Here is a 26,374-nt window from a genome sequence, read left to right as displayed (position 1 = left end):
TATCACGAATTTTTATCTCCTTGCTTTCCTCTCATCTCTCCCTTTCTTTATATTCAAAACCCCATGAGACCATAAAATAAAAATTTCGGAAATACATCTGGTATGTATAAACATTTAACTGTGAATATTCGTACCGGTTTATTTTGTTATTCTTTATACAAACCACAATTCACAGATAAAACAAATAAAAGCAGAAATTCTGAATAACATGTAGTGGCACTATACATGCTATATTACATTGTCTCGCTTACGTTAACACAGATTTATCACCATGCGCATATCTAGGACGAAACTTCGCTTGACTTATCCCGTTTTCGAAAATATACTATGTATGAAAACCGCGATGAAAGCAAACACTTTTAACTGCAAGACGTTAGTAGTTAATTTATGGTTTGTAAATCTTAATACATGCATATAAAACGTAAACACAAATGTTAAAATTTCGAGATCAACCGACGAGATGACAAGATGCTATTAGTCGAATGGCTTGCTATAAATATATTTACTACGACATCTTTATCATAAAACAATTATTGTAATTATAATTATTGAAACATGTTAATGATGAAACATTATATATCGGTAATTAAATAAAAAATTTATATTTATTTCGAATAAACCTAGTAATTCTCTAAAAATTATACATATTTCTAATAAATTTCTCGTTGATAGGTAAAAGAATTTTTTACACTCAAACGTTTTACGCCCTTTTTTTATAACTCATTATAAAATTAACATTCCGCGCCTTTCATTGAACGATAAGAAATTCTATGCTATCAGGTATCCTGAACAAATCGATCCCCGATACTACAAGGGAGGCTTTACCTTGCACGCTCTGTCGGGATCACTCAAGATCCCAACAAGATATAGCCAGACCTGGTCCTTACCATGATATGAATTATTGAATTATTGAATTAATGAATTATTGAAACACGTTAATGATGAAACATTATATATCGGTAATTAAATAAAAAATTTATATTTATTTCGAATAAACCTAGTAATTCTCTAAAAATTATACATATTTCTAATAAATTTCTCGTTGATGGGTAAAAGAATTTTTTACACTCAAACGTTTTACGCCCTTCTTTTATAACTCATTATAAAATTAACATTCCGCGCCTTTCATTGAACGATAAGAAATTCTATGCTATCAGGTATCCGGAACAAATCGATCCCCGATACTACAAGGGAGGCTTTACCTTGCACGCTCTGTCGGGATCACTCGAGATCCCAACAGGATATAGCCAGACCTGGTCCTTACCATGATAATGCATGGCGCTATAGCAATCGTGAGAAGAAATACGAGAGGAGCTAACGCAACTTATTGCATCCCGCAAATATGATACGCGCGGGGAGGAAGGAGGGAAAGGGAAAATAGTCGGGAGAAACGATTGCGGTAGAACTGCAAAATTCCGGCGCAACGTGCGCCTCATTTCAAACGTCGACATCTAAATCGTAAAGCTCCGTGCACGGTATATTCCAGGAAAACGTTCATTCTTTAGTAGGTCATAGGACCCCGTCGGGTTCTTGACGTGTCTCGTTACAATTCTGCATTGCACGTGCACCTACAATTATACGCGTACGGATTGTTCAGTCTGCGTATTCCATCATCGCATGCTTTTTCTCGCTCCCTCTTAACCCAGCAAAAATTGGATTTATATAATCACTTAGTTTATAAAGAGGTATTTTGATATTTTTGATATTTTTCTATTTCCTTTTCGATAATTACTACATAAATGAGTGTAAAAGAAAAAAGAGAAACAGAATTACATTCAAAAAACATAACTGTATTTTGTGAAATATATAAACAATTATTTTATACAAATTATTTTTTAAACGAGTTTTGAAATTAATAATATTTTATGTTTGTCTAAATAAATTATCATATTAATCAGCCATGTTTTTGAAAAAATAATTTTTATAATTTGACATCTATCGAAAAGGATGTCTATCAAATTATTTTATATTGTTCCTAATGAAACTGTAACATTACGCAACAAGAGAAGAAAACCAGCAAACTGTAAAAAAAATATCGTTTCAGACAAGATGGAAGCTGGAAGCAACGGTAATGTACACTAGTAAACGAAACGTTGCTTAACTGCAGTATACAGTGAGTGCCGTAATGACGAGTAAACTTAATTTGCACAATCAGCCCTACAGAACCGAATATATCCCGCCATTATCTACCGTCCTACTCAGAAGAAGTGACACTTGTAGCAAATTACAATTAAACTAATCCATCGAAAAACATTACAAAATAAAATCGTTTCTTTATTGTTCAAATTTTATTGATTGTAACTTTATCATTAAAATTCGTCTTAAAATTTCTATTAAGAATACAAAATCAATATAAAAAAATTATTAATTAGAATTTAAGGAATATTTAATAAACAATAATTCTAAAACGTTTATACTGTAGAGTCTTTGAATTAATATTCTATTTATATCGCACATTTTTTGAATATATTTTCAGTTGATAAATTGAAAAGATCTATCTTAATTATTTCATGATAAAATGATAAAGTTGCTGTCAATTAGATTAGCAAATTACCTCTAACTAACTGCCACCGCGCAATGTGCTTTTTGCACATACAAACTAGTAGGAGTTAATTACTGCGGAACACGTAGTGGTTTCTTTCCTAGCAACTATAGTCAATAATAGGACTTGCGGTGATTAGGAACGAAACCGTGACATGAACATTTCAATTTAACAAACAGTTTTGACATATAAATTTGTATAACTGCAAAATTTTTAATAAGTTAACAAATTATATTTTTAACGACATAAAAATAGCGAGAAAAAAAGAATTAATTTCTAATATTACAAAATTATATTGTAAAATAACATATAAAGAGTTTTTTAAATAAATTGTTGATTTAATAATTTTTTAAATACAATTTTTAATACAAAATAAACTACAGCAATATATATTTATCTATAATTATATCAATGTATATATGTTTTTAAATTTTACACATAAAATTATAAATAGAATTCTATTTTAAATTTTAAGATTGTCTAAAATTGATTTTAAATTCAAATGTTTGTAACTTAAATAATATCAATTGCATTTGCGTGCAAATAACACGTGTGTCCTTTACTAGAAGAAACATGCAAGCCAAGCCAACATCCGAGAATTTAATATTTCGTTAATTGCGAATATATTGTAATAGAATCGCAGGGAGAACGAGAGAAAACGATATCAAATTCCACTGTCATAACTTTTTAATCGTGGCGCAATTTGAAATGGCATCATGGGGCGTTTTGATTGCATTGATGTCATGTGTGTTTTAACTTTTATATTTATCATTGCTACAGAAATATTTGTTTTCAAGATCCTGCTATTATCAAACAATAATAATTTATTGTATATTGAATAGAGTCAAGTAAAACCGGTATATTTTAAAAATTATTATCATTACTATCTGTTATAATGCAAAATAAAGAATTATGTAAAATTTTAAAAAATAAAGCAAAGAAAAAAAAGAGATAAAAAGAGAGGAAGATAAAGAAGCGAAAGAAAAAAAGATATGCAAATTAAAATAAATTACAATCTATCACATTCCATTTACTATTAAGTTCATATTTTATTTTTGTTAATTTGCTATTTAATTTTCTATACTGGTTTAATATTAAACCAGTATAGGAAATTAAAGAACAAGATTGTTCACGTGATATCGAGTCGTGTGTGATATATTTCACACGAAATCTGTATCCATTGATAGATTAAAAAATTCACTCGATCTACCTTTTGATCACTGAATATTTCATAAGTATAAATTGTGCAATAGTCTATAAAAAATTTTTTTGCGAACTATCAATATTCTGACAAAAGAGATATACATAAGATATGTAGTTGTATATATAACAAAAAGCATGTATCCATATTTCTTTTGAGCGACAATTTAGAATTACAACACATACATATTTCAATTCAATTATATTTGTACAATATTATTCGTTGGATCAGTTAAAACGCTTGAACTTTCCAGCGAAATAGTTCAGTTTGAAAACTCGAACAAATATGAATATTATCCCTTGGATAACAATTATTATTGAAATTTTATCGCACGAAGATATTATACATATTACATAACGCTACTTTCCATTTAAATATTTTTATAAAATGCAATGGTTTACAATATTGATAAGTTTTATATGTTGCAAAAAATATAACATAATAATATAAAATACGGCATATTGTGAAACATAATAAAAAGTTTTGTAATGTGCTGTGCAATTGTATTGTACAATAGAAGATTGATCTCAAGAATATTACTTCTAAAATATACCCCTATATATATTTTAATGTATATATTCTATCATATATATATAAATCTTTTTTCCAATTTGATAACTGCAATGAAAATTTATATTAATTTATATTTTATATTTTTAATTTAAATTTATATTTTATATATATATATATATATATATATATATATATATATATGTCGCATTGATCAATTTTATATTTCATTGCAGTTATCAAATTGGAAAAAAGATTTTTGAAATCAGTGATTTATTTAGAATCATTGCCCTAAATTAAGCAGATTACGAAAAGAATTTCAAAATAATTTTGAGACAGTTTCGAAATATTGGTTGCCGTAACGTATTTAAAACCGTTTCGTCTAAATAGATCTTTAGACATGCTGACGGCTTTCCTATGTGCGCACGAGACCTTTGTGTGACGGTGGTCAAAGCCCTTTCGTTATCGATCGTGTCTCTATCGTGAGTTGTCGGCAACTTTAACCGCTGAAGTTGATCAATGGAGCGATAGAATCACGACAGGGCGCACAGATGTATTAATGCATGAAAGACCGTATATATACATGAGGCGTAGATTAGATGATTTCCTTTCGCAAAGTGAATTAAATTGCAGTATTTTTAAAATTTATTGCACATACATTCATGCATTATTATATTACGAATGTACACTTAATAAAGCTGTCTCATATATACGATATTACAAAAAATTTCAGATATTTCATATTCTGTCAAAATAGATCTATATACAGTTTTACATTAATTTTTTGATAATCATACAGCTTAATAATTTTATATGCAGAATGACTAGAAAAATCGAGAATTTGCGTAAAAAAATTATACAATCCGATTTTAAAAAATTATGTAACTTATATTTTAAAATAATTTTTATTTAAAAAAAAATGCTTCTGGAAATTTTTATTATATATTGCATCTTATTGTCAATTAAAAGTTGACTAATTTTATTCATAACTACTATCAAATTATCGTGATAAAAATCGTATATTATTTTTATATATATATATATATATATATATATATATATATATATATATATATTTCGTATATATTAAACATTTGCTACAGGAGAAATTCTGAACGCTGAGTTACTTACATAAATACGTATAATACTCTGCGTGGCAATTGTTGGGAGGGCAAGTAATTTCGTGCGATTATTCGCGCGTATCCCGTCATCGCGCGTAAAACACCGGCGATCGTAATTAAAGCGCGAACGGATGATTAATCCCCCGATACGAAATCGCGAAATGTAATCTTGACGCGCAATGTAACGACGAGCCCTTTATACATCGCCCCCAGCCTTCAGTATGTATACCATGCCTTCTCTATCCCGCTAGCTGTCGTATTCGAAATGCAACCCCCGGCATCGGTTGCAACTAGGTCGTTGGCAATTACGCTAGTTATTCACTCGGTTATGCGGAGGGAAAGCGGGGTGAAAGGGGACGAGATTATCGCGGTAGGCTCGGAATTTAAGATTTGCCGCGCACGTACACAAGCCGCGAGGGATTGTCTCCATCCTTTTCCGCGATGTCACCTTTTTGCTTACGATGTTGCTGCATTGCTGAAACATTTTAAATTGCATTTCTCTCTCCTGCGCTTTTCTGAAAATTCTATCACTAATTTGTCACCGCTAACAATAAGAGCAAAACAAGATTACGCTTTAGAATTACGAGATTCTAAAGCCGGAAGAATTTTATCTGAACGCAATGTTTACTCACAAAATATTCAAACTGTCTCACTTAAGTGAATAAATAATGATAAATAAACCGTTTTTTTCTTACATATATACAGACACATATATATATATATATATATATATATATATATATATATATATAATTGTTAATACAAAATTAATAATAATGTAACAATTTAATTATTTAATAATTTTATAATATTATTTATATGGCAAGTGTATTAATTAATAGCTTAATCAATTTAACATTAAATTGTGATCAACTGGGAGGGATGAAAATTATTTTCAATAAAACCGTATCCGAGGCATATTGCTTTACATGTTCATGTACATGTTTCACTAGTAATGTTGACCGCATACAGAGTCAGGCGATGTGCAAACCTGTTGACAAGCAACCAGAAGCAACACCTGTGCCATCGATGTAATAATCTGTCGCGCTATATCACGGCGCAACCTCGTCAATTTGATATATGTGTGTTCCATAAAATACATCTATATTCCAAGACTCGAACTTTGATTCGAACAAGATAGATACGAAGATTATAATAAGCAATAATTTCAAAATGCAAATGACAAATATTGCAATTGAAAATAATGCATGATAAAAATATTGAGCTTGCTTTGATAAAAATATTGATAAAATACACAGTCAAATAGTAATAAATATATTAAATATACGCTCATATTATATATCTTTATTAATCATTTATATCAAATTTATATATAATATTTATTTTATCAAAATATTAATGGTTTTTTTCCTAATAATATTCATACTTATATTGTAAGACAAAAGCATATGGTTCTATTCTTTTAGAAACTGAGAGGAATTATCTTTTCTCAAAAAAGAATTTTCTTATCATTTTTTATAAATTTTCGAAAAGAAAGCTCGTAATACTTTACATAGATCATCCTGTATATATTTAATACGATTAAATTTTTTCTATCATTATTTAATCTATTGACTATTTCTAATCTTTGCTACAATATTACGATGTAGCAACGTTCCGCATAACAATTTCGCACGATGCTTATATTTCGATCTACGACATTGTTCGAAGTTGATACATGAAGGTCGACAAGGGAAGTTTCGACATATTCATGTACTAAAAGGCCAATAATCTCATAGTGGAGGATCTATAGCGCAAAATATCTCGAGTTGTCAAATTATCATCTCTGCATATGCATAAGCGCGACAGTGATGTAATGCATGTATATCTAAAAGCGCTTTATACTTTCTGAACACGCAGTATAGCTTAACACAGCAATTTCCAACAACATTGGCTATTCTGTATAGTCATGTATTTCGAACATCACAAGGGCTTCATTACACTTATATTGCGGAAATATTATATACTCGCGCATTTTTTTTATAAATAATTCTGAAATAAACTTTAAAATCTTTTTATTTATAAATAAAAATAATAAATTTGTGCTAATTCTTAATAAAGCTGTAAAATAACATGATAAAATGTATCGTACTATATATTAAAAAAAAAAAAAAAATTTAACTCATTGTCAACTTGAGTATGGAAATTTTACGAAGTATACGAGATATTCCAGAATCATCGCTATTTCTCCTTCTTTCAGATTCGACCATGCAAGAAATACATCACAAAAGACAATTTATTCAAGCTACTTCTCTCTTACGATATTCCACAACCGATAAAATAGCATTTTCAAAATGTTTTATCACTGCGAGATACATGGTGCACGCAGTCGTATAGGCATTGTCCAATGCATTTCGAATGAGCTGACACGGAAACTGCCTGCCCCACGACGCGCGCGAGCGATATAATATTTTTAACACATTCGGTCATAAAAATTCCATCTAGCATCGACACTCGATCGAGAGCGAATTTCTCGATCTTGGCGAAGCCATTCGATGCGCCAAACGTCACCGACACAGCGCGACGCGGCGCGACGTCGACGCCGTATAATATTCTCGGACCGACGCGATTCGGTTTACGACGGTGGCTCGCGAAGTCGTTACACATACGTTACACGAGGGCAACTGGTTGGGGAAAACTGCATGAACCCGCGGGACCAGCGACACACGAACGGACACGCCACAAAACGACATTGTTGTCCTTGGAAAGCGATCCACGGTGTAAATCGAAGAGAGTTTCCGCGAGATGGGACACAATCGCGGAAAAGCTCGATATGTACAACGGAGCGCCGGAAGCGAATCAATCCCCGGTGGAAAAGTTTCGGCTGTTTCCGAAGCGAGTTGAACTTTGACAATACCGAAGCGCGGGACAAACTTGCGACACCTACTTACGGACCTTCGCCAATTCATTCTCATACTCGTTTCGGCCGTTCGCACTTTGATGCTCGTGTATTAAAGTCAACGCGAGTAACAGATGATCAGGTTTTTGTCGACCGAGCAAGATAAATATCAATAAGAAGCGGAAAGAAAGAGATTATCTTCCAGAAAAGAAACGATGCAAAAATGGACATAAAATAAATTATTTTTCTTACTAGCTTAACGAAAAGTTGATCAGTGAAATGGCAATTTAATTATATGTTAATTAAGGTCTTATTTAAAATATTTAATTAGCTTAAGAATCAGAATCAAATATTCTAAATATTTTTTGTTAAAAATTTTTAGTAATTAATTGAATTAATTATTTTTGCTATTACAAGAACACAGCAATACATTTACAGTATTTAGTACCATTTTTGCAAATTTATAATTATTCATTCTATTTCTTTGACCGCTTATATCCAATTTTTATTAAATCATATCATGGATTTTTTTATTTATGAAATTCTTGCAAATTCAATATAATAAAATGCATTTTCAATATATACATTTTACATCATTTTACATTCTTTAATATTTTCAACCGCGCTTCAATATATTCTAGAAAATATTTCTTTGTCATTAAAACCCTCCATACCAACGATAACGGTTAATTGATACATACTTTGTGTTTATAATATCACGATATTATCCCATAATGACGCCGAGATATTGTCTTGTAAGCCCATTATAAATACTCTATCGATAGCAGAGAAGCGATATTGAGCCAACATATAGCTGTTTGCCTACTATTTTAGTACGCTATGTCGGATAACATATAGTGCTGAGATTACTGAGAACGTAACGTTCGAACACACGAATTTCCTCTTGTCTCTTTATTCATTGTTTGTAATAAATATGAAACGCGAACTCGAAGGCGAACTGGCGCGATATGCAATACTCTACGCAGCTATTACCGATTCAGTCGGGTCTAATCTGAACTAATCATACACATGTATGGCAACATAATTTTCAATATCCGCAATCTATATTGAATGTAGATAGGTGTAGACATCAGAGGGAAAGCTGGAATGCTTTAGTCCAAACATGCGCGTGTTGACTGTTCAAATGACTTCTTGTAATAATGAAAACGTAAACACACTTGTCAGAATCGCTGATGCCACCAACAAAGCAGAAGCAAGCAAGCTAAATTTCAATCTGCTAATTGTAATTTTCAATATTAAGTATCTTGGCAATTAAGCTTGGCGTTAAATTTTTTATTAAGACAAGATTCAATTGAGAACAAAGTTTCGTTAAAATTTTTAAATATTTTTAAAATGTATTTTTTCTTCGCTTTAATTCTTTGATATCATACAAACACTTCAAAGTCTTCATTAAAAATATTATGTCAATTTAAAATACGAAAGATACCCAACTCCTCGCTAAAGAAAAGAACGTAAAATTTTATAATTAATATTTATAATATATTTATAATTGAAACAATATATAACAATTACGTGATACTCACGTATTGATAATAAAATTTTAATGAAATACACACACGTACACATACAGATTGTACTTCTCATGTGTGAGAATCACCTATTATATCTCACGGATTACATTCGGATTAAATGTTTGATATCAAATAATAATTTTATCAAGTAAAAAACAGCACGGTCAAATTTCAAGTATTACGTGTTTAAAAATAAGCTGTATTATTTGCGCATGTTATATTGTTAAATATGATAATTGCATTAATAATCCTTTTATACAATAAGTATTTTGCAAACATTATGAAATTTAAAGTATTATCCAATGGAGGAAAAATGTTTGCCAATTATATAACGTACTTGTTATTGAAATTTATTACTAATTTAATTAGAGAAACAGAATATTGAAAATATCCATTTTCTCTAAGAGTATGCTTACATATTTTATGATCATTATGTGCGAAATGCGATCAATCGTATTATACGATAGAATAATATTATTTTACTACAAAAAGTGGAATTTATTTTGTAATCAGATAAATTCTTTCTCAATATTTATGATATAGATCTAGCACATTTTAAATAAATCTACAATAATTTTTTTATTTCCTTGATTAATTATAATTAATACACGTTGTAACAAATTTTTATGAAATCCATTTCTGAATTTCTAAAAATAACTGAGATGATATATTCCTGACCTTCTCTTCCGATTGAAAATCTATTTCCAATTTTATATTCTACAAACTTTTACTAAATTGTTAGTTTGACAATCCACTTGACCATTTACTATCTTTAAGCGGATCGTTAAAACTAGAAACGATTTAACAACCATCTCCAATTAACGAATATAGAACAAGAAAATTAAGAGATCGTTAAAGACTTAACGAACATTATTTGATTGAAAAAGTTGATTGTCTCTTTGGTCTAATTTACCTAACTGTCATCGAAATTTACGAATGGTCCGAAGTGATGAAGTACGAATACTTGGTTTTAATCAAAGTTACTTTAAAAAATCAATATACAAAAATATTAAATATTTAAATTAATATTCTAATAAATTAAAATATACATATGCATTTAGTTTAATACTATTCTTTTTATTAAATTTAATTTAATTATGTATATATTTATTTATAATCACTTTAATTATTTATTTTAAATATTAATTTTATAAATATATTTATAAATATATAAGACATCAATAATAAAATTTAATTAAAGTTGCTTATAAAAATTAATATTCAGTAATCTTAATAAATTAAAACTATTAAGAAATTTTAGTATTTTTATTAAATTGAATTAAATTAAATTATAATTTATAAAATGTAATCATTTCTATTATAATTTACTTTCTGAAACATATTTTAAATATCAATTATGAGAAAGAATTTTAGATATGCATTTCTTTACAAATTATTTTTGAAAAATATAAACCTTTAAATTCTACTGAATATTTATAGACGGTGCAACCAAACGAAGTGGATCGATGAAGGAAAGTGACATTGACCCCTACGTGAGGTCCAAATCCGTCAAGGATGTTTTAGCACAAAGCAGCGGAAACGCTCTACTGCCCTGTCGATTCAACAGTCCCGGAATAGTAAGTACATATACATAGCCGACGACGCGCAAATATGTACATTTAATACGGGTATACGCGCCTAAAAGCACGCATATATGGGCATCATATGATGTAGTACGTGTACATGCAATATATGCGGCCGATAGGCATGGAGGAAATTTAGCTTGTGTTTAGCAGTATCGTATGCACACAGAACTACGCGACATATGTATATTTATGCCTATCATGAGATGCATCTGATCACCTCGTTGGTACGTATACTCTTAAATAAGTAGATATGACAACTTGTACTGCACAAAAATAGAATTGCTAAAATGCTAATTATGAATGACTTAAAGGCAACCATTTTGCCAGTGTACCATAATTACAATTTAGAAAAATCTAATTTGTTATTTAGACACATATATTAAATGACAGATTTTATTAAGTTGAAAAATATTACCTATAATATTTAAATATATATATATATATATATATATATATATATATATATATAATTATTTATTACTTTTATTAAATATATATGATATAAATATATATCATTTAATATTTTTACTCTGAGAATTTTACAATATATTGAACAATTTAAATATTTATTTTAATACAGTTATGCAATACTAGTGTTACTATGCAGTTTCTTACGAAAATAATTTTGATCGCCAAATTAAATCGCCTTGCATCGATTACGTGAGAATTAATTCATATAGCAAAACTCTATATAAGTAATTTTGCGCAATTTCTGTTTTTAAGTTTGTTTAAAACATATGTCTCGTTTGTGCTATACTGACTTTCATACACCCGAAGAAATATGTACAAATTTTCACGTGCAATTTTCGTTTTTCTCAGCACGGAATATAAAATAGCTGTCAGTAGGGAGAAAAATTAGAGTTTTCAACGAGTCGACTGCTCATGGTTGATGCTCCTGGAGCATTAATGCCACGAAATTGCATCCCGATCTCTCTCTTTTCACTTCCTTGTTTATTCAGTCCTCACGGTGACTTGATAAGGAGAATCGAATCGATTATATATATGAACTGCAATAATGGCGTAACCTTGAAAACCGATTACGAGGTCTTCATAAGATTAATCTATTGTCGATGACAGAATATGAACAATATTTTCAATAATAAAAGATTGTCAATGTAAAATGTGTGATGAAATAATTTATAATAGAAATTAAAAATTTAATTTAATCAACTTTTTTTCATGAAGAAATTTTATCAAAGGTCTTTAATTATTTATAAGACAGAAAACTTGAACGGACAATATTAAATTCCTCTCAATAAATTCCTCCAATATCTACAAATAAAGAAAGAGATGCGATGTCTCTAAATTTCTTTGTATGACGCATCATTAAAATGCATTAACAAATTTAAAAATAAATTTTAAAATATAAAAACAAAGTATATAATAAAAAATATAAATCATTATTGCATTTGCTTGCAATGTTCATATTAAAATATATCTTTACATATTGTTATATATAAAAAAATGATAGAGAATTTTTTACGATAAAGAATGATCCATCATACTAAACAATTGATGATATAACCCAATTAATCTCAATCCATTTCCTTACGCTATTTGCGACTGCGGACAATTAGAGAGGACGAATTTAATGATAATCATCATCGCGTCAACAGAAATGTCGCTGTGTAATTGTCAGTGCGACCACTGCCGACCAATCCCAATTAGATCTGTCTACATGGTAAACTCAACAGCGATGTCGATCCAACGGTGGTTAGCCGTTTGTCAGAGGCCATCAAACCTACGCGGTTGCAAAAAAAGGGATCCGAATTAATTTTCTCTGCTTTTCTGACGATGAGTATCGCACGCTCGACATTGTTCCGATAAAATAACGCGAAGCAATTAATACGATCGGAATTTTTTCGAAAGTTAAAAATCAGACTGATCGCGTTTATCCGAGACGAGAGTAAATGATTGAAGAGAGTACGCGTGCAATTTGTAACATCTCCTCCGCTTATCTGCCGGACAAGGATAGATTACTACGGTAATCAATTTTGCTTGAAAAGGCCCGATATCATACACACATCGCAACAAATTAATGAGATCGCCGCGTCGAAATTTGCTGGCAATTCATGCGCAAAACGTAGTATGTAATAATTTTCGAATAAAACTTGTTAAATTGTCAAGAATCAAAGCTCGGTTATCGAATGATATTATTGAATCGTTAATATTTTGCCAATAATCTCTCGTGAAATTATTTCTATTATTTATTTATCTACATTTTATTAATATAAAAGGAAAAAGATATCATAATTTTATTTTGCTTTTAATATCCTATAAATTTTCAATATTAGTGAATGTATTTAATAATATATTAAATAAAAAAATTTAAGAATAAACTCCACAGTTAATATAAAAATAGAGAAAGAAGAGATAATTTTGTGAAGATTTTATTTTAAAAGAAAAAAAAGTTTGGAAAAATTCTTTGTATATAATATAATGAGTCTGATAATTTAAAGCAGAGCAAAAAAATATAAAACCATAATAAATATTTAAAAAAATAATTAACTAATTTTTCAATCAAAAGAATAAAAAAATCATATTATGAAATAAAATTTATTTCATTACCTCGTATCTGTCTTATATTTCAGGTGTGTAATTTATTGTCATTAATCTCGATTTGTGTTTCTCACGCATTGAAACCTCAGACTGTATAATCGCGCGATCAATAAGGCACGACAAAAAGCTAACAAGAGCGGAATGAAAAGTAGATACCACACTGGAACGACAATGCCATTCCTGTGGTCTTTGAAGTGCCAAATTCCGCCACTTCATTCGGCGCTAGCGAGGAAATTGCATGAGAGAATTGCATTTCCTTTGTCCTTTAAACCGAAGAGTATCGCGAGTTACCTTTGACCTGTCGTTGATCATTATCATTCAAACATAGGATACGTTCAATTGAATGCCCGCTATTATTCGTTGTTGTAACAAGTTCCACGTGGTTGACATATGACCTATACGCATTATGTATATTAGATATGCGTAAGACCTTTAGCAGCTCTTCCTTTTTTAATTTACGCTGCTGCATAGAAAATAAAAAGAATGGAAATTCATATATTCTACCATTTGCATCAAAAAATTAAATGCTAAATGGGACTTCTATTTTAAAATGTTCTAATTAAGTAAAAATATTATTTTACTTTATTATTATCTAGCAACATTTTCAATGCGAGTTCTCTATATCACTGTCATATTTAAGACACAAAATAAAATGTCAACTTTTATTATAATAAAGATTTTAATAAAATTCTTGACCAAGAAATGATTAAAAATAATACAAATAAAAATAACTAAAAAGAATATTTCATTTTATAGAATATTTAACTTACTTTTTTTAAATAGCAGCAATTTCAATAGAAATATCAAAAATTCAAAAAGTATAAAGAATAAAAATTTATAATAAAGCTTTGGAGGAAAATTATTTCATTCTTAAATCATATATCTTCATTTTTACGCCAGATCTATCAATTAGTGAAATTTTGTATAAAAAAAATATTTTTTAAAAGTAAATATATTATTCAAAGTGTTCTTTACGAACAAATTACAATAACCATATAAAAATATTTGTTCCACATAAAGTATTTAAATTCGTTAAATAATTATAATAGAAATTAAACAATCTATATCTAATTCTGATGTCAAATGTATCAACGTATGTATATCACTTAAATCGCATTGGACATCTTCCAGTCGGATATCGGTGTTGCATCGTTCGTCAAACTACTAAGCCAGAAATGATCCAATTACAGATGAGAACGATGAATAAATTGCATGCGGACAGGGAAGCAGCTTTACACTCGGCGGCGACAGTCACTGATATAATTACAGTTTAAGCTTCGCTTCCATCACCGACTATTAGTACGTGCGAACGGAATCTAGAGCTGCTTTCTAATGCAAGCGCCAGATCCGGCAACAGACCAGTCGAATCGAATTAAGCGTAATTCTTGACAATTTGTCAGCGCGTTAATTTATAACCACGATGAAATTTCCCGTAGAAGTGTCCCTCTTCATTTGACTAATACCTTCCATACCATTTCATATTTACGTAATTTATTTAAAGAAGTAGAACAGATTATATACGCTCAAAATTGATCCATCATTGCAAAATTAAAATGTTCTAGAGGAGACGAGCAAAATTCAATCAATATCAAATCTGAATATCCGACATTAATGTATTTATTTCCTTCCCTTTTAACTTTGTATTTTTATAAAAATTGTAGCATTGATATTAAAACGTATTTATAAAAGAATTAAAAATAAGCAAAATATAAAGACTAAATTTATTATGTTTTTCTAAACTTTATTATGTTTTTCTAAAAAGAAATCTATATCAGCATCATAGCAATGATATTCTATTGATCAGATGTCTCAATAAGAGATTCTCTTATCTCTCTCTATCTCTATCCTTTATTGAGATTCGTTATATCAAGAATTTTCTATTGTAACAGTACTTGCCATTTTATAACGCGCTTCACTATCAATACCCATCTCACTACATCTAATCTTACAATCCTACTTTTTCCGACTTCCAGAAAGTTTCCGAAATTTCGTTAGTCGGACGAACACGTGAACAAGGAACGGAGATCAATTTCACGCCCGGGATAGGAAAGTGGGGTAAGTGGATAGATGATAAGGGCGTGAGAGTCCGACGTCGATCCGGCCGCCTAACCGAGAATGTGATCGCAACGGGATACGAGAAGAGAGGGGTAAGGAGGGGGAAGAAGGGGGCAGTCGAGGGGCGCAATAGCGCGAGAATAGCGGGAGGACTCGAAATTTTCATCCCCCTCCCTCTTCGCTATCCTCCTTCGTGCTTGCTCGCCACCGACAACCTCGCCATCCTGCCCGCGCCTCCTCAGACCACCTCTCATCCCCTGCCGCTCGGCAGCCTCGTTTGGAGCACACGTGCCACTGACAGCAGTTAATTACACCGCCACGGAGTCAAAAAGAGGGAGAGGGAGAGAGGGACTGTAAAACGGAGAAACGACGAGTTAGCGGGGAAAGAATGGCGCCTCGGAGACAATTGCATACCACCATCAAAAGTTGAAGTGACCGGAAGGACTCCATCCTCCGGTGTCCTGGCGTAAACGCTCGCCACCGATTCCAGTATAAGCTTACCGGATGACCCGAGGACCGTCCTTGTACCCAGACAAATGGGCGTTTTACCGGGAGAGACATTTAAACTGGGATTCGCACGAATTTCGTCGAGTGCTAATCTCAAACTTAATAATAATTATTATTATGATTAATTTACGCAGATACACTCCATAAATTTTGTTAAACTCTTCATATTACGCAATCTGAACCAAATAGAATTCTTAATGCAATAATTACTCTTATAAAAAAAATCTTGATATAATAAAATCTCTATACATTAAAATATTTTTATAATAGAATAATTTTTTAATTATATAATTTCACAAATATTAATTTTTTTCTTTTTTAAATTATAAATAGTAATGTTATATTTTCAATATGCAATATATAATTCAATAAGAAAGTTGCACCAAGACCATGAGCAGAAGTGAAGCATAATAAAATTACAGACTAAGGTAAAGAAAACTACGTATATCATCAAATATCATTTTCTTATGGCTTCTGACGTAAAATAGACATTAGCATATAAGAAGAGTGCAGAGTTTAACAAGCCTTGGAGCCTATTTTTCGATTCATATCGCATTCCTTTTAGTAGCGATACCTATGCCGCGAAATGCCGTTGATTATGCCGTTACAGTTCGAGGATAAAATTCGTCAATAACGATCGATTCGCAATTCTTCTGTTACGTAGATATCGAGAGCGCGTGACGATACCGGGGTCACGGTGTTCTTTGTATCGCGGACGGATGACAGTTGGTCACGTCGGGGACGGGACGGGAGAGAAATTAAACGTTTGCTCGACCCAATTTTCGCTGAGCGTCTGGCGGAGGTAATTGCGCGACGGACCGGCCTAGGAGGGATCGTGTCAAAACTTGGGAAGGCCGCAGCCGAGAAAACAAGCAACTTTTAATTGGAAACTCGTACGCCCGCGCGCGCGCGGGGATACTGCATGCAGGCCGTTCCAAGACACTTTTCGTTAGTTTAGATTTGGTAATTAAGCGCACCTCCGCTTTCCGCGCCTCAGAGAACGAGCGATTAATCCTCTCGTTGCTGCATGTAATTTTACCTACAATGCGCGCAAGGCAAGATAACACGAGAAAATGCAAATGTCAAAAAGTGGATACTCTGTTCTATTTTTCATAGAGCGATCCTTGTACATTTATATCGTAAAACATATTATATTATGTATTTATATTATGTATTTTTTTCTGTATTACTATTATAACTTTTTTTAATGCTGGTTTTTAAAACCTGTTCCATGTAAAATGTAGATTCTTTATTCCATCTATTCTTATGCTTATCTATTATTAAATAATTAATAATAAATAATATATTATTATTAAATAATTAATAATTTGTATTAATTTTTAAACCTAACGTAAGGAAATAAATTGAGATGTTACATGATAATTATAAATATTAAAGCGATAATTATTACATAACTGCAATGTGTGATAGCAATATCTCTACATTATTTCATTGATCGTGATAATCATCCCTTCAAAGGACGATGGCGTTCCTATGCAGAACATCTATCGAGAATTACGTTCGGAATGCACAAACAGAATGCAGTAGCCATACATATATGTAAACTCGGATATGCAAGGGACGAACCTTGCACGCGCTATCGAGGGTTAAACCGGAAGACACGTATCTCAAATCAATTTGTCCTCTCTTTGTGAGATATACATTTTCAAAGTCAGAGAAAAGAATATATATTTTACTCGATATTTTTTTTTATATTCCAAAAAATTAAAAAAAGAAAAACATTTTTTTTATAAAATTTTTTACATTTTTAAATGCACAAAAAAATTTTTTTAGTATTCGTTTATTGAAAATGCGTGTAATATATGCTTTTCGTCACTGCCATCTCTATGTAACTTGATTGTTAGAATAATCATAGACAAATTTCTTATGTCAAGACACTCTATAGAGCGATACGTATCAATGATCGATCTATCAAAGCCAAGGATTGTCTTTATTCCGAATCTTCAGGAGCGTCTCTCAGCAAATCGCTTTATATCCTTATCAATTTATCATAAATTAATGAACTAGGATTATGCTAACGAGATCGCTTTATCATGAATTAATACTACTAATCGCTCTAATTCTACGTACGTAAATCACAGAGACTGTAGAAAACTTATATCTTGATTTTCAACAAGCGATCCGTTTATACGTGATTATTTCATTTGAAATTATTTAAGTCCAATTCATAGTTCTTTCACAATTCTTCCAAAAAAGAATATCGAAAAAAATCTTCTTTCATTACCTATATTAATATGTAATATTTTTTGTATTGAGAGATTGTGATTAACACTTGAACAATTATAAACTTGTAAACGAAATAAATGAAGAGTAAATTTTATATATTTTAGTAAGCATTGGATATAAAGAGTTATTCGCGTTTGCTGTATCTTCAATTCAGTACGTTATACGTACAGAGCATAAAACACGATTCTTTGATCTCTCCTTTATATCACATACAGATAAGTACGTAACACATGTGTGAATGCGGATGGCAACGATACTCTATTGCAGGATAAAGAAATCCGATATTATAGAGGCAATAGCCAGTACGCATCCGTAAAGTAATCGTTGGACCGTAACGATGAAGAAAGGCGTTCTTTGTCCATATAAATTCATGCTCACAAAGGATATTGAGATATTTTTCTTCCTTTCAAAGTCACTGATCTCCCTCCGCAACCGGGTTGCGATTCCAACAAATCGTCCGATCAATTTCGCATTAGAATTTGATGTTAGTAAAACTGTACTTATTCTAACACGCACTATTTTCATCGCACATATATATGTATAATATACTTTGCAATAGTATATTATTATATTTTGACATTTTTTAGAAAAATTCACAATGCATTTTTTTGCAAATAAACATAACATTTTTAAAAATATCATATTGTCACTATACGTAATCACAATCTCTCACATGAAGAAAGCTTCTTTTTAATCGATTAAACTTTTATTCGTTTAAATATTACTCAAAACGTTTAATAAAAATTTTAATATGCCTAAAAAATTATTTAATAAATTTTAATATGCCTAAAAAATTAACAAAATAAAACAAACGACTTCTGATTAAAATAGCTTTCCCGCCAAAATAATTTATAAAAAGCAATATTAATGCATGACAGAATCATATTGGATAGTACATAATTTTATTTAATTAGTGCCACTCAAAGTACTTTTTATACCCTCAATTAATGAGCGTTATCAAAGCAAGCCTTGTCGAGATTTCCTCGTTCGAGACGAGGAAATTCATCCTTCATCCTATAGGAAGAAAGGGGAAAAAGACTGCTTAAAAGATTGAACGAAGGTTGGCTTAATTGATAGCATGACAGGTTAAAAAAGTGCGCCATTAAGGAAAGAGAGACGAACTACTATTATTTTAATATTGCGATATTTAATTATCAACCAGAGATTACATGATAGAATATTGATATTTTAAATTAATTAATCTTTAACAAAATTTTTAACCAATTTATCACGGACGATATACTTTGATGGATGCATTTATGTCAGACGCATATACGGCATTGTTTCAATATCGACGAAAATGTGACAAAGTGAGTTAAATATAACTGGCAGATAAGAGATAATATTAATCTCACACATAAACCTTTTAATCATAACAGTTAGCCAGCATGTTATTTTCGCAAAGTCTCGTTAATGCATTTTATAATAAATGATATAAACGTTTCGAAAATGTTCGTCCGACTCTTACTAGATACAGGAATTAGATGTAACAATGATCGTGTGTATGAATAGCGTAGTCCGATGCGTCCACTGAAAAATTTATTGAACGTTCGTTCTTTTTCTTTTTTTTTTCTTGTTTTTTTTTCCGATTCATTCGTGCTCGACTAGCGGGAGCATACGGGCAAGAGCAGCAAATGGGCCCTCTCGGAAACAATAGACAGGGCAACGAGCACTCGGAAATGGTCCACTTAATCGCCCCTCTCTGACAATATATCGATACTCTGCTCTGATGGTGTTGCTTTTGTTGGCAACGCAGGCCAACGCGGCTACCGGATATAATTGAGCCACAAGAGCTGACCTCCACTTACACTATCACGGTGTCTATAATTCAAGACATTGTATATGCATTCGCATCACAAGATACTGCATTTACTGATGCAGACAAATCGTATTAGTGTCCACATTTTGAAAGACTCTTTTAAAGTCTTCATTTCTTCTCTCGCTGTTCGTATATTCTGTTTCACAATATAATAATATATACATAAAGTTTCTATAATATTATTTATTTTAAAATTGTGTTTTATTATTTTAAATGTGCCAAATATAAATTTATACTCTTACCCTCTTTCGTTCTTGCTGTTTAAAGTTTTGTCACGTATTATACATTATATGAAATTTCTAAAATCTCTTCATCTCGAGGATGGTTTAGTTCGTAAATATTTTCACGTGTTTAATATATATTTCTTTAAAAATTATAACATCTTTGGTGAAATTCATTTAAAATCGTAGATAAAATAATAAAAAATAAAAACTTTAAGAGATTCCGAGTGCAAACAGTATATTACGAAATTGTATATAGAAATACAATGTGTTTCATAAAATTTAGAATATGTGCATATAAATAATATAATTTATATTTATCTTTATAAAAATAATTCTTTTATAAAAACTAATGATGAAAAAAAGTTTATTCAAACTGTTTTGATATTGCATCTCAATATTTCTATAATGAATTGCATTGACAAAATAGGACAAACAAATGTATCACGACTTATTGCTGCCATAAATATACACCACTGGCATTCGATTTATTCCCCCGATTTATTCGATTTATTTCTTGTACATTCATATACTTTCTCTTTCTTTCGCAAAAATATTTCCTATCGTTTTCCGAAATGCTCGATTCAGCATTTATGGATGTGTGCAATCTCGCAAGCAATTCTTGACGCACAACGTAGCTGTCCACGGTTAAAAGTAACCACTGTCGAAGAAATAGCGCAGATTCCTTTAAACATAGAACTAGTTATAAAAATGTTTTCTTTACAAATAAAATATATATTTACTAAATTTTATTACAATTATTTATTTATTAAAACGATAAATTATTACGTAATAAAAAGTTGTAAATGTGTATAAGTTTCAAAATTAGATTTTTTTTAATGTATAAGCTTGCAGATAGATTTATTTTAGGAAATGATTATATCGACGTCTCTATAAATGCACTAACAATTAATTACATAACAAAACTAGCTATTTATTATGAGCAAATTAATTATTACAAAACAACAATGTAAAAATATATATTAAATAAAATAAAAATTAATAAATATGCTGTGCAAATATTATATATATAAGAAATATAAGAAAATATTATTAAATATATTTTAATAAAAATAGATATATATAAGAAAATAAAGGTTTTAATAAAAAGTAGAAAAGTATGTCGAGTTTCTTATATGAACGCCTTGAAAAGAAAAATCGTAGAGATTATATACAACTTAATAACATCGACTTTCACAACACTATCATAAACATAGAATAAAGACAAATTTTGTTTATTTTCGTATATCCCAGATTGATATGCTCCAAGACGTGAAAACAAGACATGCGAGTACAGACGTGTTTCTTACATTCTTATAATTTTCGCGGAATATTTATTTCATATTTTTGCTTTGATTCTTTTAAGACAAAGTAAACTATTAGTACTGATAGAAATGAACAGTTCGAGTATTTGAATGCATACATAAACCACAATTAAGTGCAGGTAAAGTTTTATTCGTATCATACAATCCTTTCGCTTCATATAATCTTCTCGCTTCCTGATTATTATCATCAGAAATATTTTAAATAATTTATTAAATAGTTTAGACCTGAGCCATTAAACTCAAAGAAACTTATTTCTGAAAATTAAAATTAGAAATTAAATAAATAAAAAATTTTTAATTCGATATAATTCTTTACATAACGGTTAAGTAACAGTCTTGAAATTGTAGATTGCTTGCGCCTTAGTTGTGTTTATTATCAATTTCTGTCCTTCTTACATGTCATATTTATATATACGTACATTTATGTTACAGTTTCCAAATTACTTATATTTTTACGATAATGTCTCGACCGACGTGTTGACAATTGAGTCGTCGCGCAAAACACTGAATATTATAATTTTTTAATTAAACCATGGAGGTTTATGATGTGCTGTGGTAATTTTATCAATGACGGTAATGGTTTTTAATGTATAGGTTTATGCAAGAAATTTTAGCATTTTAATTACATAAACAAAAATTAGGAATCTCAGTCAATTTATATTAGCACTCTTTCTGACAATAGATTTTGCTGTTCTTCATGCATCGACAATTTTGCAATAAAGGGCTGTGATACTGAATACAGATCCAGTTGATATTTCAGATGAAACAAAATCTTTCATTGATAAGATTTCACAGGATAGTATTCACCTGTTTCAAATATAAAACTCTACTAATAATAAGAATTTACAAAAAATGAGTACTTTATCTACTTTAGACATAGAAATATGGGTGAATATGACTTTACAAGAAATTGACTCTCTACTATTGAAGCTTAATTATAAATTATTTTCTGATATGCCATTGGTCATAAAAAATAAACATTGCCATGTGTTGAAATCTTTAGAGCTCCAAAAAAAATTGTTTATAAAAATAAAAGTTTTTATGTTTATAATAATGTATTCAATCAATAATAAAGAAAGAACATACTTAGAATTAATGAAGACTTTATCTTCTCTTAATGAATCATTTAAGGAAGTAATCGGTCATATTCAAACATTGCAGAATGAACTTTTAAATTTAAAACAGAAATTCAACAATTAAATTTATATTTATACAATGATCTATCTACGCAAAATGAAAAAGGCAATGAAATTGAAGACTTATTATCTTAGGTATCATCGAATAACTTAGCAATTTTCCTATCATAATTACAAGCAGCATTTTACAGTCATTTTACGAAAGCTAATATTGTAACAATATTTAAATATCTATATGATTTTTCACTTTTGCGAAAGCTTGTTAAAATTTATCCCGGAAAATATTGGGCTTCGAAGCATTATCATCGCTTTCTTCGCTTTCTTTTTGCAGTAAAAATTTATGTCGGTAAAAAAATAAAGAAGAAATGTCTTTATTTTGCGAAGATTTTTACTTTCTTTGAAATCGGACAGATCTACATTAATAAAAGATTCCCTGGTATAGCGACAATTAAAATTGACTGCTTATAAATTTATCAGCAGTAACAAATAGCTATGTCTTTAATATAAAAACAATATTACCTATGACGTTGTCTTCATATGTTTCTTTTCACCCTTAAAAAAACTTTACTATGAAGATTTATGTATTAGATCATAATTGTGCAGTCCATATTAATAATACACGTAATGCCAATAGGTTTAATTTTTGCAAAAAGACAAACAAAGATAAATTATAAAATAGAATCGTTTAAAAATATAAAATCTTATTTTAGGAATATTATGCTAGAATAACTCTAAATCTTATAATTAAAATAAGTTAAGAATAATTAAGATAAGTAAGCAATGTTGTAATTAAGATAATATTGTAATTAAACTTTAAATTTTCTGTCTACATCTTTTCTGTATGTCATATTTTTATTATATATATTTTTTATCGTACTTCAAAATATTACTACCTGTCAAAATCTCATTCCATACAGAAAGCACAAAAAAAATGTAGCTATAGAGAACAGACCTGCCGTGAATTCGTGACAGCAACAATACTGTTCACGAGGCTGTACCGAGAGTATCCAATTTTTCTCAGAATCGCCGAACTATTTCTCTCACCGAGTCGAAATTGAAATTCCGCTCGGGTACGGATTTGTCTGCGCTGTTTAGCGAGACCTCGTTGTCCCTTTGAGGACGCTTCGTGCTTGTAGCTATAACGGATTCGAGAGTAAAATTCTCGGCTACACCTGCAGCGATGTATCGTCGCGTTGGCTCGAGTCAATCGTTTGCCTCATCAGGCGAGCATAGCAATCCCCCGGTCGACGATGTTGCTTGTTAGCGGGACGCCTTCGTCAACGAGCACATGCCCTAACCCACTCAATAGATGTGTCATATATTAAACTATATATACATACATATATATATATATATATATATATATATATATATATATATATTTCGTATGTGCGCTTTCGCGATCAAGCGTGCAAGCTCGGCTAACAGCGCCGCTTCGTTCCAGACATTGCCCTTGATGCACCAAGTATATAGTTGATCATTTATGTACATATATTACAGATATATCTCTCAATGTATAAATTAGCATGAATAGATACATTACGAGCGGACGTCTTAATTTAGTTCAGAATAGATATTGCGTGGAACGGATTTTACGTTAGAAAGAGAAAAGAACATTACAAGATTGGTATCATGGTAATTCATCTTGCATTCATATATTTTACAGTTATTTGCGGCAAAGGAGGATGCATTTCTCTGTTTGTATTAATCCTATTAAAAATTAATTTTCTCGAGTTTATTTTGGTATAATATGCTGTCAATATTTGCCTTTCACAAGATATAATCTTTGATAAAAATTTATAAAATTTAAAATATTTGAAAATTTTTTATTATATATTTATATTATTATATTAATTTTTTATTACAAATTTATTTGATAGTTTACAATTAATTCATAGAAAGTAATTATAGATTATTTTCAATGTTTGATTAAAAATGTACTTAATTACAAATTACTAATTATAAATTCTCGTATATTTATAATTTATATAATAGATACTATTAAGAACATTTTGAATTCGTATTTTATGAAACTCTATTAATAGATGTTTAAGATATCTATCATTATGTTAGATATATGTATAGATTAGATATATCAAGAATATTAATTAATGATTGACGACACAATACTACAAAAATTAAATTAAAAAAGGATCAAATTAGCAGAAATTTTTAATATTCAAAAGCATTAAATATTTCCCTTAATCTATTTACGTGCTCCCATATACAATCTATCCCTACATTCGTAAGGTACGATTGGTAACGTTTAACGCCATCCTTCCTATGAATAACGCAGTAGGTGCACACTATTTTATTTGCGATCGCGTTTTATTGTGTGTGCCATAACATCGGGATGACTATCGTTTCTACGATAAAATTTCATTTCTTTCCTGCCTGTCTTATCCCCGCGGCAACTGCAGAAATTACTTCACAGGCGAGCTTGGCAAAGTATACATACATGCGATATATACGTAAAACGATCGTTACGTTACGTCGAAAGCTGAGTTTAATAGAGCATGAAGTAGTGGAAGAAATGTCGTGATTTTCTAGCTAAAAAAATCGAGAAAAAGAAATGTGTACATTTTCTTATGCAAATTGACAATAACTCTATAATAAAACAAAAAAAAATTATTTTTCATCAAATTTTTGACAAATTATTTTAATCAAATTAAATATATAATAAATAAAATATTTTTGTAATGTAATAGAATAAGCACACAATTTCTCTTTTATAAAAAGACAATAAGCAGTTTTACAAAAGATGGTAATATAGTTTAGCTATTTAATTAACGCACATTATTAAAACAGAAATTATAGTATATTTATTATTGAAACATATTATAACTCTGATTTTTATAATATATTTAATAATATATTATATACCTCCTGAATTATTGAACAAGATCATCCACTTTAATAAAACTAGGAACATTCTGTATATCTTAAGTGCTTATAAATCATCATTACGTAAATTAATAAAATGATTTTAATATATAATAATAAAATGACAATGTAACTATATTATATTTTCTCTTGGATTTTCTTTTTTAAATATTTATAATTATAATAATAAGAGCTTTATAATTTGCAATATAATTTTTATCATAATTGCGCCTACATTTATATGCACATATAGAATGAATTTACAAGTGGTCGGTGAGCCAAATGAATGCG

General features: G+C 30.0%; 2 protein-coding genes and 1 long non-coding RNA gene across 4 annotated transcripts in view; 2 read left to right on the top strand and 1 right to left on the bottom strand.

Annotated features, from left to right (window-relative positions):
- LOC126853286 (neural cell adhesion molecule 1-like) overlaps positions 1-26,374 on the bottom strand; it is a 347,428-nt gene that overhangs the window by 298,403 nt on the left and 22,651 nt on the right. The gene's annotated exons all lie outside the window — the stretch shown is intronic.
- Positions 1-26,374, top strand: part of LOC126853288 (zwei Ig domain protein zig-8-like) — a 79,898-nt gene that overhangs the window by 39,570 nt on the left and 13,954 nt on the right. The window contains exon 3 of the mRNA XM_050598893.1: positions 11,186-11,322. Coding sequence (XP_050454850.1) covers positions 11,186-11,322 — 137 coding nt within the window. The remainder of the gene's footprint in view (positions 1-11,185; positions 11,323-26,374) is intronic.
- Positions 22,024-23,968, top strand: LOC126853317 (uncharacterized). The gene is made up of 3 exons (XR_007687939.1): positions 22,024-22,183; positions 22,497-22,637; positions 22,747-23,968. It is a non-coding gene; the product is annotated as an uncharacterized LOC126853317 (long non-coding RNA).

The sequence above is a fragment of the Cataglyphis hispanica genome, chromosome 12 (assembly GCF_021464435.1).
Source record: "Cataglyphis hispanica isolate Lineage 1 chromosome 12, ULB_Chis1_1.0, whole genome shotgun sequence".
Taxonomy (NCBI): domain Eukaryota; kingdom Metazoa; phylum Arthropoda; class Insecta; order Hymenoptera; family Formicidae; genus Cataglyphis; species Cataglyphis hispanica.
This window is presented reverse-complemented; position numbering and strand designations above follow the sequence as displayed.